Source organism: Anopheles nili, chromosome 3, assembly GCF_943737925.1.
Source record: "Anopheles nili chromosome 3, idAnoNiliSN_F5_01, whole genome shotgun sequence".
In the NCBI taxonomy this organism is placed as follows: domain Eukaryota; kingdom Metazoa; phylum Arthropoda; class Insecta; order Diptera; family Culicidae; genus Anopheles; species Anopheles nili.
The window spans coordinates 11,361,140-11,377,456 of NC_071292.1; the positions used below are offsets into that span (position 1 = coordinate 11,361,140).

The 16,317-nt window shown below is 47.1% G+C and overlaps 1 protein-coding gene across 1 annotated transcript in view; it reads left to right on the forward strand.

Moving 5' to 3' along the window:
• LOC128722730 (uncharacterized) overlaps positions 1-16,317 on the forward strand; it is a 93,947-nt gene that overhangs the window by 59,556 nt on the left and 18,074 nt on the right. Inside the window, exons 13-18 of the mRNA XM_053816409.1 lie at positions 951-1,067; positions 1,691-1,911; positions 2,394-2,543; positions 3,353-3,532; positions 5,054-5,192; positions 10,484-10,693. Of these exons, the coding sequence (XP_053672384.1) occupies positions 951-1,067; positions 1,691-1,911; positions 2,394-2,543; positions 3,353-3,532; positions 5,054-5,192; positions 10,484-10,693 (1,017 nt within the window). The remainder of the gene's footprint in view (positions 1-950; positions 1,068-1,690; positions 1,912-2,393; positions 2,544-3,352; positions 3,533-5,053; positions 5,193-10,483; positions 10,694-16,317) is intronic.

Below are 16,317 nucleotides of genomic sequence, written 5' to 3' on the forward strand. Positions count from 1 at the left end.
CAGTCAATGAGATGAGCGGTTTCCATTAGTTCGCATACCATTGGTTTTCTTTCCTTTGGCCAAATATCGCCTGAGCAGCCATGAGCATCCTTGAGCTTTCTCAAGTCTACGTACACGGTTGAATAAATCGCACCCAATGAAACGGTACGGTAAATCGTTTCGTATCGCTTCCTGGCCCCGAGTTGCAACCAGTGGACAACGGATTTTCTTCCTCTACTATTCAAGAAAAGCTATCCTATGGTCGTTTGATAAAAACATAAAAGCAAAAATACTCACAAAACAGAACGCACACTGCACGTGGCCGTGCAGCTACGGACGCGGCTTAAATATTCATAAGCTTTATGATGAGTGAATAATTTATAGGAAAATTTAATTGCGCTGCGTTGCGCTGCGTTGCGCTGCCCCGAGTAATGCGGGACCACGGGGGGATGCAAACTTTCGTTTGTATTCTTGGATTCCGGTATTTTTCTGGCCACCAAGGGTCCACCCAGGGTCGAGCGACAGTCGCGGCCTGCTTAGTAAGCACTTTTTGCCGAACTTTATTCCCGGTGCCGGTTTCGGGTTTGCTGCTGTCAGTGTACTTTTCAATTTGTTTCGCAGGATTTGTTTTCCCCATTGCCGTGCTCTCTTTTCGTTGCTTTTTTTTTTCTTGCAAAGCTCCTCAATGCCAGCAACCTGTTAGTGGTGTGTATTGAGGGAAAGATTTCCTATGAATAACATTAAGTCGTAAAACGACTCGTACCTAATCTGAAGCATTGTATTGTGGATAGTACATCATTATGGGGTCCTTTTTGGTTTGTCAAATGGAAATTTCCCAACCATTTCGTTTGTAATAATGGGCAATGAAGCATTTATACAGATAATGTCACCATGTGGGAGATCTACGATTCAGCGTTCCAGCGATGGCGCATCGATTGGGTTATAAATATCGCTTTCGTTCACATCCGCAGGTATTTCGCTACATCGAGGCGACAGGAACGCGCCACGAGCAGGAAATCGCGTCGGACATCATTTTACGCATCGTTGACGTTGTCATGCAGAACAAAGCCTCCCTCAACAGTCAACAGGTACGTGTACAGAGGGTGGTTCAGTCCACGGACAGGCCAGGGGTTTCATTTTTCTTCTCAGATCCCACCGTGTACAATTAGCGCTTCATCGCTTTATCGAATCGCTTTATTGAATAAATTCCACATGAATCGTGTCGGAACATGGAGAAAAATATGTGCTCTCATTTAACCCAGATCAATCCCAGAAAAACTGGCCCCATTCCGGTCGATGGGTGATGGATGGAAATATGATTTTTCCCTGCCATTCTATTAGCCGCGAGGCTCGTTCCCGTAGCCGATCAATTAGACGGTTGAACTTGGCGCTAGAATTGTACCGATGCTGGAAAATGCACCGATCCGTACCAACGGGCATCAATCATGGCAAATCATCAAACCTTTCATTTTTGACCCTATTTTCCATGCTCTCTCTCTCTCTTCCAAACATTTCGTTTACGTTCGTTTGGCTAACGCATTCCGGTTCGCTTTCCACACTCATTTCCATCCATGGTTTCCGGGGTGGAAAACCCATTTCTCCAACCCTTTGCCGTGGAATCGCGCGCTCGGGAATCAATTGAAAAATGTTCCTAATTTTCACACCACTTCATGCTTTCCCCGTGTACGTGCGCGTGTGTGTCCATCCACAGCAAATCAAGCAGCTGCAGGATCTGGTACAAGCGGCCGCCCTCAACCACGAAACGACGATGGCTGCTCCAATTTCGTCCTCCTCGTCATCGGCAGCCCTCGGATCGCCGTCCGGCGCGGGCGTGAAGCATGCGGCCTCGACAACCGCCACCCACCAGCTGAACTCGTTCTATCTGTACACGGAAACGGTCAAGGGCCTACCGTTCAATCTGCAAATTTACGGGTTCGTATCAAGTGCAAACCGCACTCTGCTGGCGTGGGGAATGAATGCCGGTGACGGCATCATTCTAGGAAAATTTCACGATGGAAAATGTACCATTTTGTTTCAGTTTGATATTTTACGGTTTTAGTTTAAAATTCATAACCACACAAACGAGTTTTTATTTGTATTTAATGGAATTGACTTCTTTCTTTAACTGGAAAACACACAAATTTCACACAAAAACTGCTGTTTAAATCTCGACGTAAAATTCATGTACCAAACCAATAATGAAATGGGTTTTGGATCGTTTTTTCGAGATACAAAACCAAGCAAAATAAATATTAAAATGCAAATCGAAAAGCTCCAGCAATCAAACCGACCGCTAGTTCTCCGTGCGGTTCGATTGCCCAAAAAGTGCAACCAAGCGTTATTTTTTCCTCGAAACAAGATTTTTACTATTTAAATTTTTACCTCATCGCTATCTCTCTTTCTCATGCATCCAGGGACCAACTGTACTCCGACCAGCTATACATGGAAATGGACCGCTCAGCCTCGCTGCAGGACATCGTGGCGAACGGGACCGTGCTGGTGACGGTGATATCGTACAAAAATCTCACCAGCTTCCTGCCGCGCTTCTATTTCGCTAAAAACAGGTACCACACCGAGCCGGCCGATGGGATAAATTGGTGGGCACACGTTTGGTTTGCATATTTTAGCCCAACAAGCTACCGGGCAGAGCCTTCAAAATGGCGTTTTAGGTGCTCTCTCTTTGTTTCGTTCACTTTTCTTCATTTAACCGACGCGCTGGTTCGATTTTTCAAACGACAGTCGATCACTCGAGGTGTGCCATTAAATGGGATGAGGATTTTCCGTGATCGAATCATCGGTTTTCCCTCGTTTCCTTTCAAAAATATGGCTTTTACTCGAAAAGCAATCCCGTTAGACGAAGAGCAAATGCGTTTTGTAAACTAAAACCACACCTTCAAGCATGAAATGGGATGCGAATCCGTCCGCCCCAAACCACAGGCGTTCATTCAACCAACCGTTTTGTGTGGTTTTGTTTTAATCTAGGCTAAGTATTTGTGAACGATCAGCCCGAACCGTTTAGCAGCCTTAAAAGCGGCTCTTTTTGAACCATGATACTGAACAGTGAGGGGTTTTCTTTGCTGGTTGCTTCATCTCAAACCACGTCCTGACGGAAGGACGCACAGCAGGAGTGCACCCCAACCACCTCATATCCTTTGAGCCGTATCGTAACGGGATTATTTCCGCTTGCAAAAACGATCCTCCCAGCCTTATTTTCGACTCGCTGACTGAGGGTTGTTGGTTTCTGTGCGCTCAGAGCGCTTTTTGCAACCAAAACATTTCCTTTCCAAGCGTCATTTGTTCCTTCGATCTCATGATCTCATTTCTTTTTTTTCTGTTTTTTTCATTTGCCCCACACCATCGACGTGCGTCGCAGCTTCGGAACCGACATCGATTACATCCCGGCGTCTAAAATCATCTCGAGCTGGCTGTACTACGCGAACCGGACTGGCAGCGAAGCGAACCAACCGCTACACGTCCCACTGGAGGCCGCCCACGTGGAAATCGTGTTCCAGCACGAAAACTCACCCACCACCGAATGGATTCCGCTGTGCGGGTAAGTGTCAAATCCGAACGGCACAATCCTGAAGCCCACGCACGCAAAAAATCGCACACAAAGGTAAACGGACGCACGGCGGGTGTTTTTGATCGACCGATGGCTGCGCAAATATAAATCCATCACGTACGAGTTTTCGGCTTACCGTGAAGAAAACGATGAGCTTTTCCTGCTTCGATCGCGCGTTCACGTTTGCGAAGCAAAATATTGGAAATTGAAATTTCGATTCAATTTGAAAGCAAACGTTTTAATTGCGTCTTAGAAGCCCTTTTTGTGCTGTAGTCTGCAACGTTTACAAGCAAACGAAGAAATCCTGACACACGCAACACAGGAATATCGCTATTTTTACACCTCGCTTTTTTAACGAATTCACGTACCGCGAAATTCGTAACCTTGCGTTGGCAATTTTCTTAATCCTGGCGCGTGATTTACGACCGACGAGCCCAATATTCGTGCAGATTTTTTTTTTGTATTGTTTTATTCGCTTTGCACTAGCCAAACAAAGAAATAACACCACGTGTCTTGGCACAACAGCTGCTTGGCGGCAGGAGAATTCCAAGAGCGTAAAATCAGTCTGCTTTCGACAGGGCATTAAAAGAAAAGTAACGAAAGAAAAACATCACGCATTTAAAGGCGTTCTCGTGATCGCGAAAGTACCAGCACGCCCATAAAAAGCCCATCACTAAAAGCAGGAAAAACCGAATCGAAAATGGTTGCTGGAACAACACGATTAAAGAATCGAACACGGTAAAGTAGGCTGAAAACAAAACCGCTACCGTAGGCCGTTCTCGTTATTCACCCACCACAAACGTCGTACTATGCGTCTGTTCCCTGCTCAACAGGCGGCATGCTTTTCTTCGCCCATTTTCAAAAACATCAACCACCTTCGGGAAATGAAAGCAAACGCACAAATTTCTCAAAAAGGTCAGCCAAACAAACAACCGAGCGACGGAGTGAACGGTATGTATTTAAAATGACGCTCCCGGCAATGCCAGTTCCAGCAATCGTTTCCTACGGGCGAGCAAATAATTTCCCATGGTGGAATGTCTAATTATGATATTCGTCCATCCCCCCAAACCCCACCGGCAGGGGTGAAAAGTATTTAAAATTTCGCCATGAACTAATGCCATCGATGAAAGGTGCTCATTTCGGGTAACGTCTCGTTCGTCGGCTCCAAACGTCAAACCCGTTCGCGAACGGGGCGGAAAATTAAGCGTCAAATTCATTCGTCTCTCGTCGACGCCTACCTCGATGCCCTGTGGCATGTGTAGCTCGCCTTCTTCAGTAGCTTCTGGAACTAGAAAGAAGACGAAAACCTCCCTACGGAACGACTAGAACAATCAATTTCGATGGGCAACGATTTCGCCGGCAGCCATCTCGAGAGCGAGTTTCCATTTGTCTTGCTCCCCACACAAGGAGCCAATCTGTGAAAGCCCCCCAACTCGTTGGAAGACACATTCGCGAGCATTAATTTGTGGTCTCTCACTTTCTCTCTCTCTCTCTCTCTATCCCCCATTTCAGCTACGACTCAAAGGCGACGTTCGAGCCAACGTGGCGGACGGATCTGTGCATCACCGAAAACCTGATGGAGAACATCACCCGCTGCATCTGTCCGCTGTCGGGCACGTTCGTGGTGCTGCTGGCGAAGAAGAACTACAACGTAAGTACTTTCCACCGTCCAGACACCCAGGCGCAATGGCTCGGAACCGCAAAAACCAAAGCCGAAAGGTCAATGAGTTGAGTTCAGCTACCCGATCCCGGGAGGGCGCGCCAGGACGAGATTGTAGGATGGTCGGTTGCATTTTTCGACCAGCTTATAAAACCACTCCCAGACGGGAGCGTACGTCCACGTCAAGTACGATTTGGTGCGGCTTGCTCAAGACAATTGCCCGGGGAATTGAAAGGCAGAGCGAGACAGCTAGAGAGAGAGTGGAAGGTTTGTGGGTAATAATGGGACACAAAATGCATTCCTCTGGGGGTAAAGGAGCAACCGTAAATCATTCGGCGGGAAAGGAGTTGTATGCAGCAGGGTGAAGCAGAGCGGGCTGTCGCTTCTTGAGAAATTATTTCGAATCATTCCTCCCCTTTTCGACGAAGCGCCGCCAAAAGTCGTCGCGGTAACGTTCCGAACTACATCGCAAACCACTTGACAGACTATTGTTGGATTTTCGAGCATGTTTTCACCAACTCTGGGCGGTCAAACGAGTTTTCCCGTACGAGTGGCCTCGTGTATGTGTGTGGTGTGTGTTGTACATGTGTGTATGGTTGCGAGAGGAAATGGTTCGCTTCCAAGCATAACAATAACTTCGTTTTTTATAGCATCTTACATCAACCAGAGGCTGCTAAAGTACATCATACAGCCGTTTAGCGTAGCGCCACTTGACTGCTTTGCCAGAGTTAGAGCTCAACTGCAGCGCTAATGAATTCCATCTTAATTAGAGTGTTCGTTCTTGCTCTGGGTTTACGGTTATTTTGTTCTTTCGTATTTTCCCTAAACACCCTCTACTGGTCGAGAGCAGCTAACATCCACCGGAAAGAAAACCTCGTTTACTCGTTCCTATGCTGGAATTTGCGAAAATTGCCCACCCAAAAGCCAGGGCACCTTTCCCGACAATGTGTTCCGGGGAATTCCATGCACTGGAAAACAATAAATTCTCATTTGATTCAGTTTAATGATACTTAAGACACGATTAGACCGCATTCCGGGAGCCTAATTTGCCCGCCAGCACTGAACCGAGTGGCTTCGTTGTGCCTTGCCGAGGCATTCTTTACGCGAAGTGAGTTTCGTATTCAAGATAAAAATTGAAAAAAATCGACGGCGCCTTCAGTGAACGCCCATTCTACAGCGCTCGCGTATCCAACCCCGTCGCGATGGGTGTGAGTTTTCTTTTTCCACTCCCATGCCACTCTTCACGAGGCCAATGGGATTGTGAGTGAGGCCGGAAAAGGATACAGCAGTACTTCACGCCGCGTGCTCCATTACACCCATGAGGACCGGCGAGATTTACGTCAGTAAATGGAAAATAGATTCAAATGGCGCAGAGTTGATTATGCTAGACCAAAATATGCTTCTCCGCATCTGTTCCACGCAATGCGTGTCGCAGCCGAGGGAGCCAATTTTCCAACCCCACTCAACCTTCTGTAGCATCCTTTTCGCCAGGGCCACCGATTTCTTTCGCACGCGTTCGCGTCGGTTGGATTCATTCACTCGGAGCATAATTTGATGGTTGTATTTGTGCGCTACAAATCGTGCTTGGTGTTGCCTTTCGCTTTTAAAGCCCACTGGAATCAAAAGCACTCACAGAAGCGGATTACACCAGCATAAGGATAACTGGATCGCCTTGTGTTGTCACTCTATTTATGGGCACCCTGTGTTACCGAACTGTTGGTGGTAACCATACGTGGATGGGTGCGTACATATATCGTCGTTTTCTATTAAACTTTCACGAAATGACACTCGCAGATGGGTGTATGTGTGTGTGAGGATGCATGCTTTAAATTTTCCACAAAATATGGCGCCCATATGCACACGTTCCGTGGCGTCGGTTGTGCATATTACTCACCTGAACGGAGAAGGTAAATTAATTTCACGACCGAAATGCCGATGAATAAATTCATGCGAAGGATTCGCTCGCATCCATCGGTTCCAACTCCCTGCTATTGCAAAGAATCCCAAGCCAACCGAAATAGAACGACTAGGCTAGGTTGAAGGCATGAATCGATGGGAACAGAAGGCAAAAGAAATTGAGAAAACAACTTCCCCCGAACGGCTCATTTTTTTCTCAGCAAGGGGTCTAATAAAAAATGCAAATCTTATCTCCATCGGTTGGCGCGCGGTGATCATCTATCCGCGCGCAACTTATGCGGCACCGGCTAGACCACGCGGAGCATAAATGCCTACAAAAACAACCCACACGGCAGCGGCAATTATCATAAATTATTAACGTGCGCATTTTGTGTGTGTGTGTGTGTGTGTGTTGCTTTCCACCGCGCTACGGTAGGAAAGGAAAAACGGGTGAATGTTGAAGGAAATCCACCCGGCGGCTAGCAGAAGGCTTTATCCATTCGTTGAGGTTTCGCTTCCCCGAAAGCGGTGCGAAATGCAGCGAAACGGAAACGAAGGACCGGAAACAACCGGCCCCGCTGATGACCATCAGCATAAAAGCGAACGATGATGATTCCGCTACGGGCAAAGGGGCATGGAAAAACGTGTGGCGGAAAAAGGGCTCCCAACCGGCAGTGGAGCTTTCGATCTGTCGGGGCGCCATCGGGATAATAGAAACGAAAGCCCTTCAATCGATGTTGCGATGTATTAAGAAGAAAAAAGGATAGGAGGAAGATGAGTGGAGAGGTGAAGGGGGAGGAGGGTTGATGGGAAATATTTTTCAAATCCAAACTCACACACAGAACCAGCGTAAGAGCCGCGGATGGAAGTTATGATGCTTTCTGACGTGAAATGAGATTCTTAAAAGCGGAAAAGCACCAAAAAGCGTGTGAGAAAGAGAGAGAGAGAGCAAATGTGTGTGAATGAAAGGGAAGCCTGACGGGGCACGACCATTCCAACGCCGCCTCGGATGATCGTGTTTCCTAGCCAGCGTTAACGCTTTTGGCATTTAAAATCATAAATTTATGTCGCCGCCTCCTGCGCCCGAAAGCTCGCCAGCATTCCGAGTCTCGAATTGGCGCATATTCTCCACCAGTCGACCATCGTCCGGAGGTTGTCCCTTTCGTCAGCCCGCGAGGCTTCGTCACGTCACGCCGGCGACGATGTTACAAAGTTTTTAATGCTCTCGTACACCTCCACCTCCCCCCCTTCTTTCACCCAGTGATGGCGAAAAGTCAGCGCTGGAAGGAAGCACTTGTCGATAGCGTCCGTGGAGAATGTGACCGGATTTGGTTTGTCGTGCTTTTTTTTATTCTTCGCTCCCTTCATTCTCTCCCTCACACATCCACGCACGCGCTCATTTTTGTCTCTTGCTCCATTGCAAAGTCCGTTTTACGATTGGCGGCAGCCTCACACCACGTCCCACACTTGCCTCTGGTCATGACGTGGCGACGTGGCGTGGCGGGAATTTATGTAGCGGGCTATAAAATTTTCGATACGACTGGTTTTTCGGTATTGAAAGTCGCAGATTTGCTGCACGCGGGTGTGGTGGCGATTCTTAACGGCCAACCCTCCCCTTCCCTTCCGGCCATCCTTAATCCAATTCACCCAAACCGTCCGATTGGTGAGAGTCAGCCGGCGGCAGCAGTTGTGGGGAGTTGTGGTGTTTATTTCCGTTTTATGTTGGCTTTTACGTGAAATAAAATGATAAGGTTATGGGTTTTTGCGGATGCCGCCATCCTGGTCATTGGGGGAGGGGTTTTCCTCAAGCGTCTCCATCCCCCGAAAGCCGGAAGTGAACCGGTTGTCCTGCAATTGTGTGCCGGCAGAACTGTCGGTAACAAAATATTGATCACGTTCGATGGGTGCTAGGAGCTGGAAGGAAAACAAAAGAATCTCCTGGGAGCTCCTTTTCTTCTGGCCAAAAACTTCCATCGCACGCTCAAACGAGCTTAATAAACAATCTGATGAATCGTTACAGACGCCGTACGGATACGTACATATGCCTTCATGCCTGCTGCTCCCTTCTATTGAAGATTATTTGAAGTATGTTAATTACCCATCAACCTCTCGGTCGTACCAGCATCTAACAAAACGTTCACCCTGTGCCAACCATGACGGTCCCTTGCCCCTCGTTAAAGGTGATCACTACCAGGTGAACTGCAGGCGAACTGCTCCACCCGCTACACGAGCGGCCCCGTTTAATGAAATCCCTATTAATCACCGAAAAGTTCTAAATGAATTTCTCGTTTCACTTTGGTTCCCCATGGGACCTGGGGGTCGAACCTCCCAACGAGGAGAATGTTGCAGCTCGAAATATTACAACCCCCTCCTAAGCCAGCCGTGGGGGAATGTTGGCACGAGGAACTCTGACAGGATGATAGTGTAGTGCTCGATACAAATTATCTTAATCTTTCCCCACGGCTTCCTGACCCTTTCCGAGCCAAGCGCCGGGACAACGTTCCCGAAATTAATAACACTCAATCAAGCACCGACAAACTTGAGCACCTGCTGCTAGACGGCGATAGTGGGTGGTAGGGATGAGTCTCAGGCGGGTGGGGTCGTGCCACGTGTACGTTTGGTGAATTTTTAATTGCTTGCTTGCTTTGGGAGAAAGCGTGGTGAAAAATCATCAAAGCATACCTCACTCCGATGGCCTCGTCCAAAGCTCATCAAACGGAAATTGATGGCGTTTCGAGGTCGGTGAGTTAAGAATTAAGCGTTTTGTGGCGTTCTTCAGAAAGCATTAAAGTGGCCAGCACACTCTACCGCTTGAAAGCGTAATGGGTCGTATCGGGCTGGTTAGCGACATCCAGAAAACGCTTTGGCATCCTGAAAGAGAGTCTCTATTCTGCAAAACCGCACGGCAGGAATTTTCCGGTACACATTTTCATCGCCAGCATTCCGAGAACATTCCGGACCACCTCTCATGCACTCGACATTCTTTCGGTCCAAATTCAGCGAAAAGAATGCCTTTAACTAGGAGGGTTTTTTTTTGCTTGCTTGAACTTTGTTTTCCTATCGGGAAAGCGAGCCCAAACGAGGTGCTGAACTGGTCCCGGAAATGCCTTTTCGAAATAAAACTAATAAAAGTGAATTAAAATTTCGCTTACACCAGGCACCCTGCTCTGCTGATGCGTGTATGTGAATTAAATAAAAAAAACTCCAGTACACCTTCCCAGCTGCTCCCTTAGGGGTCCGAATGTGCGATCGGAAAAACCCAACTCGACCCAGAACTCATTTCCTGTTCATCCGCAACGCAACCCGACTCTCATTTACATTCCCATCCGGTTCCACACACACACACACAGATCTAATTCTCAACCTCTCCTTCTCTTTTTTCCCAGCCAACGGTGCCGAAGACGTCCACCCGACCAATACTGGTCGTGATCAGCTGCGGATGTTGCTTCCTACAGTCGTGCGTCGCGTTCGCCATCATGCTACCGATCCTGTACCAGCGCCGGTGCTGTGTGACCTTTTTAAAAATGCAATTCTGCTCCTCCACCTCGATGGCGATGGCAATTTTCATTCTCGGCCTGCTGCAGCTGTTCCCGCCCGTAAGTATCGCGGGTGCCGTGGGGATTTTGCCCGTCTGCGCACACGCAATTAAAGTGTAAATTTTGGTACGGGAAAGCTTGCCCTGGGAGACCGTTTTTTTATCCTTTTTCGCACACATCCGCGATCGTACGGAAACAAACACGATGACACAATGTTATCGACACACGCGTCCCAGTCTCCAGGCCAGTGGCAATGTGTCGACAGATTATTTCATTGGTACCCCGGGGTCGAGGCGCTAGGGGGATTGCGAGTTTCAAACTCGATCTGAAACAAGCTTGACGAGCGATTCGTTCGCACGTTCACATGCAGCTGCACTCCATGCGGATCTGTTCACACGCTCGTTACTCATTGGGAAACCTTTTGGGGACTGACACCAGTGGAAAAGCATGGCACAGTGGCCCAATCCTGCCCGATGATTGGATTTCGGCTTCGACAAGTTTTCGCTCGGCTCGAGCCAGGCCGTTTTCTTGCCCCCGGAATGTGGCGCCATTTCGTTCCCATTATCCTCGCAAGTTGGCTCCTCTTGTGCCCCTGAAGGACCTGTGAGGGTCTCCTGCAGGTCCACAAGTGAACCGAGTACCACCTCGCTCATAAACGATCCCTGGGGAGTGGAAGGCTCACACACGGGCGTTTAATAAAATGCTTATAAATAACGAGAAACTTTGCTATCGTCGTTATTGCACCGCAACGCGTCCTGGGTCTGGTTGCCCATTTATCGTCCCGTCCTGGTGTGTTCGTGCAACGGATGCACTTTCCACCCACCGAACGTAGGGCTCACCGGGGGTTTCGCCTCACGGGGATGCGGTCCCTTTTGCGAAAAGTTAAACTTTTCCCGGGCGTGTGTGCCACTGAAGTGCCATTGCTCATGTGGTGCCGGTGGTGGTGGCTCGTTTTGCATGGCGACAAAATGAAACTGCGAACTGCCGCGGTGACAACACCACCCACCGTTTGTACGCCACCATTTGCACTATTTTCTACTGCTCGGCATTAGCTTGACAGCTGTTTTCCCGGGGCGATGCATTCGGTCGAGTTTTCGCTGAGCGTCGTTAATAAACGCCGTTTAAGCAGCCACCAGGAGACCGAGCTTCTTGAGCCGCCACTAATGGTACTTTCCGTCCCTGCTTTACCTCACCAACAAGCTGGCCGATTGTGTACGGCTGCTTCAGCAAATTACAATCAATTAAGCGAAACAATTCACTTATCATGGGAATGGGTGTGGCAGGAAGAAAACCGAAGAGAGCTGCCCACCTGCCTCGGGCACGGCTCGAGACAGCAAAAGGAAAACACACCACTGCTCGGTCGCCTCCTGCGGGCGGAAGTGAGCCAGTCCGTTTGAAGTGGCCATTCATTCAGGTAGGTGTTGCCAGGGGCATCCTTGCATCCTTCACGACCCGGCCTTTGCAAGGCCGAAACAATGCCGACATTGTAACCATTTTGCTGTCGAAGCCAAGAGGCTTTGGTGAGTGGTTTCTTTTGCTTTCTCCTCATATTGCTTTTTTTATCTTTCTTTGCGAGTCGCCTTGCTGCTATCTGAGATCGTCCAAGGCAGACTTCCGGGGCCATTGTGTGGTTCTCCGGGCGCACAAGTGGCACTGCTTGGCCGTCATTCTCTGTCGCATACCAGACCGGACGGACGGGATGAATGGAATGCTCAAATTGGAAGGAGCAAACATTGCCCTGTCACTGTTCGCTGCATACTTTATCGTTCGAAGTTCTTTTGAAAAACCTCTCTTAAAGCTGGACGGTCACCGCTGGATGTTCTCTACGCGGTAGTACGCCTTCACAGCTAGCTTCAATCAGTGGCTCCGTTTCGTTCATTATCATTAAAATTTCAAGATCGAAAACCAACAAAGCAAGACGCTGGAACGCAGATTTTGACACATTAATGTGTCTCCTACTCCAGTACGGAAACTTTCCGATTAATCCATGTTCTGGTTCCCGATCGAGTTCTCGGGTTGATACTGTCAGGCGAAACTTTTCCACTTTGATCATCCGAGAGTTTCCTAATTCAATTAGACTGGAAAAGTTTTTTTTACGTTAAAAAATTAGAGCAACCACTAGGCCACCCAATCAATGGGCCGAGCCGAAGCTTTGTTTCCGGCCAGCATCTTTCAGACCAATCGCCATGTAGGGCCGCCAGTGGAAGCGACTCAGACTGTGATTATCCAGCGCCTGCCATCCGTAGCGGCTAATCGAGCAAAAACTCTTTAACGTGAATGACCCCAAACGATCTTTAGTCTTCCGTTTGCATGCCATGAGCTGTGGATTCTACGTGGGAAACCATCTTTCGATGAGAAAAAGAATGCCGCTGCAAAAAATCGAACATCACGAAACGGGTGGAAAATTTTCAGCTAATGTTACACACCGTTTGTTTTCAATGAAAATTTGACGGTTTTCTTGGCCGATTTTAATTCTCTTGCGATGTTTTTTGAATGTTTACATTGTTCTTACCAAATGAAGAACGAATTGGAATCAGATAAAAAAAGACTTACTAAGTATGAATTTTCTACAAACTACCAGGCGTCTCCATCAAACGTTCGCAGTGCTTTGAAAATATTCTAACATATACATGCTTTTAATTTTATGTTATTTCATATTAATGCCCAAGTATCTTAAGATCGTGTCGTCAAAGTTTCCAGTTAAATTGAATTAGGCATATTATTTTTAATTATGGATTGCGAGCATTTGATTGCGAGGCAAAACTGTCAACTACCAGGCGTCTCCATTGAATGTGCAAAATGTTTTGACATGTTAACTTCGCGAATACACATTGAGCGTTTGTAATATTTTTTCTATTTTTAACACGATAAATGATAAGATATTTCAGTTAAATTGATTGATTTGGTTTACTGATCGCTTGACTTAAGCTTCATATATTTATTTCGAAAACCATCACTTACCAGGCGTTTCCATCAAATAAGCATGTTTTGACACGATTATGCAACTGCAGATAAACGATTATTTTGTTTCTTATTCTTTAAAGAACAAACTAATCACGTAATCCAATTAAAGCCTATTTCGCTATTGGTTTAAATTTCATATTTCGTATTGAAAAATGGTCAACCACCAAGCGCCTCGCCTTATTACGGGTATTTGAAAAAAGTAGTATATTGAATATCTTTTGTAAATTATTACAAAAAATCATTGGATGATGATATCAAAGCTACCGTTATTATGCCCTGGCCATAACTGTAGCCCTACAATATCCTATCGAATTTCTACTGACGCTAAATCTAACGTCCGGCACTAATAATCAAATAATCTCTTCCGATAAGAGTCTTCTAATTTCCACCCCCGAGCGACAAACAGATTCACTTCATCAAAAACGATGGGCTAACCTAAGCCATTCAGGATAATTAAAGTGAAACTATCCTCAAAGTCTCTCATACTCATACAACCTCTCTGGCAAACGGAGTACGTCCTCTGTTCGTTTTCTCACACAAGCGAACGAAAACTGCAGCGCCAAATTCCCTCCGGAGGCGACACTACACCCGCCGGCCCACCAACTCTAAGCCCAGTGACGTTGTTAAACATCCATAATCGCTCGGAAATGAGTGCGTTCGCACTTCACACGACACCGCGTTGTGTGCCCCAGAGGAGTGGAAGGATTTCGTGCCATTCGCCTCAACCGGGCGGATAATGGCGACCGAGGCGAAAGTCCACACCGTTTGGGTAGCGATCGAATTGCCATAAATTGCGAACTCATGCAGTTCCGGTCACGTCGCGGCAAAGCAAGCACATTTGCTCATTGAGATCGTGCAAAATGCCAACAAGTTGCCATCAATCCACATGCAAACGTTCTTAAACGCTGATGTTTTATTTGCTTAGAATGACAGCACAAACACATCGTTAAAAATATCAAAAGCTCCTTAAATCGAGCAAGCAGCATCATTTATTGACTCTCGCTGGAGGTTTAAACTTTTTTTTGTGTACACTATTTCAATTGAGACAATCGTTTTCCATGCCTTGCAAATTCTAGTCCCATCTCCTGATTGGTTACTTGCAGCGAATCGTGTTAGCATCCATGGAACAAGTTTTTCGTCCGGGAACTGATTTCATGCATGCGTATTCTGTTTTTTTCAAAAAGAAATACTAACAAACAATCGTAGTGAGTGTTTTTGTGAGCTCTGCCTTCACTTGAAGAAACTATATCTGATTGAATGCTAAGGCAATGAAAAATATCAACTATTGGCTGCACTTTGCGTTAGGTATGAGTTGTAACTCAAGCCCCTACGGAGCGTAATAGAACAAGAATCGTGCAACTTCCATCACCGTGGCCAACAGATACACCGAGCGACCGATCGATGGATTTCGAACGAACTGAACCTCGACTAATGTACGCAACCAACCCATGTTGCACTTTCGAGCAGTAATAATCATTAAAAAATATTCGCTCCACCGTTCAATGTAACCAAGCGCGAACTTTACGCCCCTTTTCTCCCACCAACGGAAAACTCAACAAAGAGTAAGAGAGACAGAATGGTATGGAGAGAAAAAAAAGTGGTTCCGACAACAAAGTGCATTCAATCCACCACCACAAAAACCTGTGCCAATGCGAGCGGAAACACTGGTACCGCATCGTATCGGCGGTGGCGTTAGATAAGCCAGCTCAGACCGCTCGTTTGCGCTGCCGACACGAGATATCCCTCGTTCCACGACACACACACATACATACGGGAGATAATTCGCAGATCAGCAGAAAACCCCAAAATCCGCGGCCCTTTCACCGAGCGGTTTCACCGAAAACGCGACACTCGCACGTGTCACAACACGCGACCAATCGGTTCGCGCGGTAGCGGTTTTCCACAGACCCCCGGATGCATCGCCTTTATGCAACGCGTGTCCTAACGCATGCTGATTGTCAAACCCCCACGCCCCATCGTACACCCCAAAAAAGGGCTGGTTTACGAAACCCGGAAGGCCGAGCATGGGTTTACCACGGGCACAACCGTTTTTGGGTTGCACCAGGAGGCCAACGGTTCACGCGTTCGTAAATAAATAACGCTCAGCATAATTTATGCCCTCGGCCGGTGCGTGACTGCAGTTAAGCCTGTTGCACGCTGCCACTTCACGTGACGCGATCGCTGCTGGTTGGTTGGGTTCTTGTTCTTCTTTATGCTTCCTTCCGTTGCGTTTTTTTTTCCGACGGTACATCGTTGTGATGCTTCACAAAACGGTTATGCCAATGCATATTTCATGCGGCAAAATTGAAATCGATTTCCATTCCACACGACCCGGTTGATGCGAACGGTGATGCATTGCATTGTAAGCAACCTGCAGGCATGCGTGCACACATTCTGCACTTTTACTCTTAATGGATTAATGGTCACGAGCGCCCAGCGGTGTAATAGCGGTGTGAATATATCTACATTTGTTAGAAAAATATGGAGCTTGATGCTCTAATAGCTTTGGCATTTTTTATTGGTCTGATACGTAGCAGGTATTGATAGTGGTAATATTAATAGTAATCATAGAATATTCATCATCATTAAACAAAAAAGGAACGCAGTAAAATGAGCAAACGAATCTTATCGAAGACGTCACCGTCAATCATAAATGAAGTAAGGAATGACACGTCGCACCAAACATTCGTCGAAGCATAGGTTTGAATGCAAAGACCCGA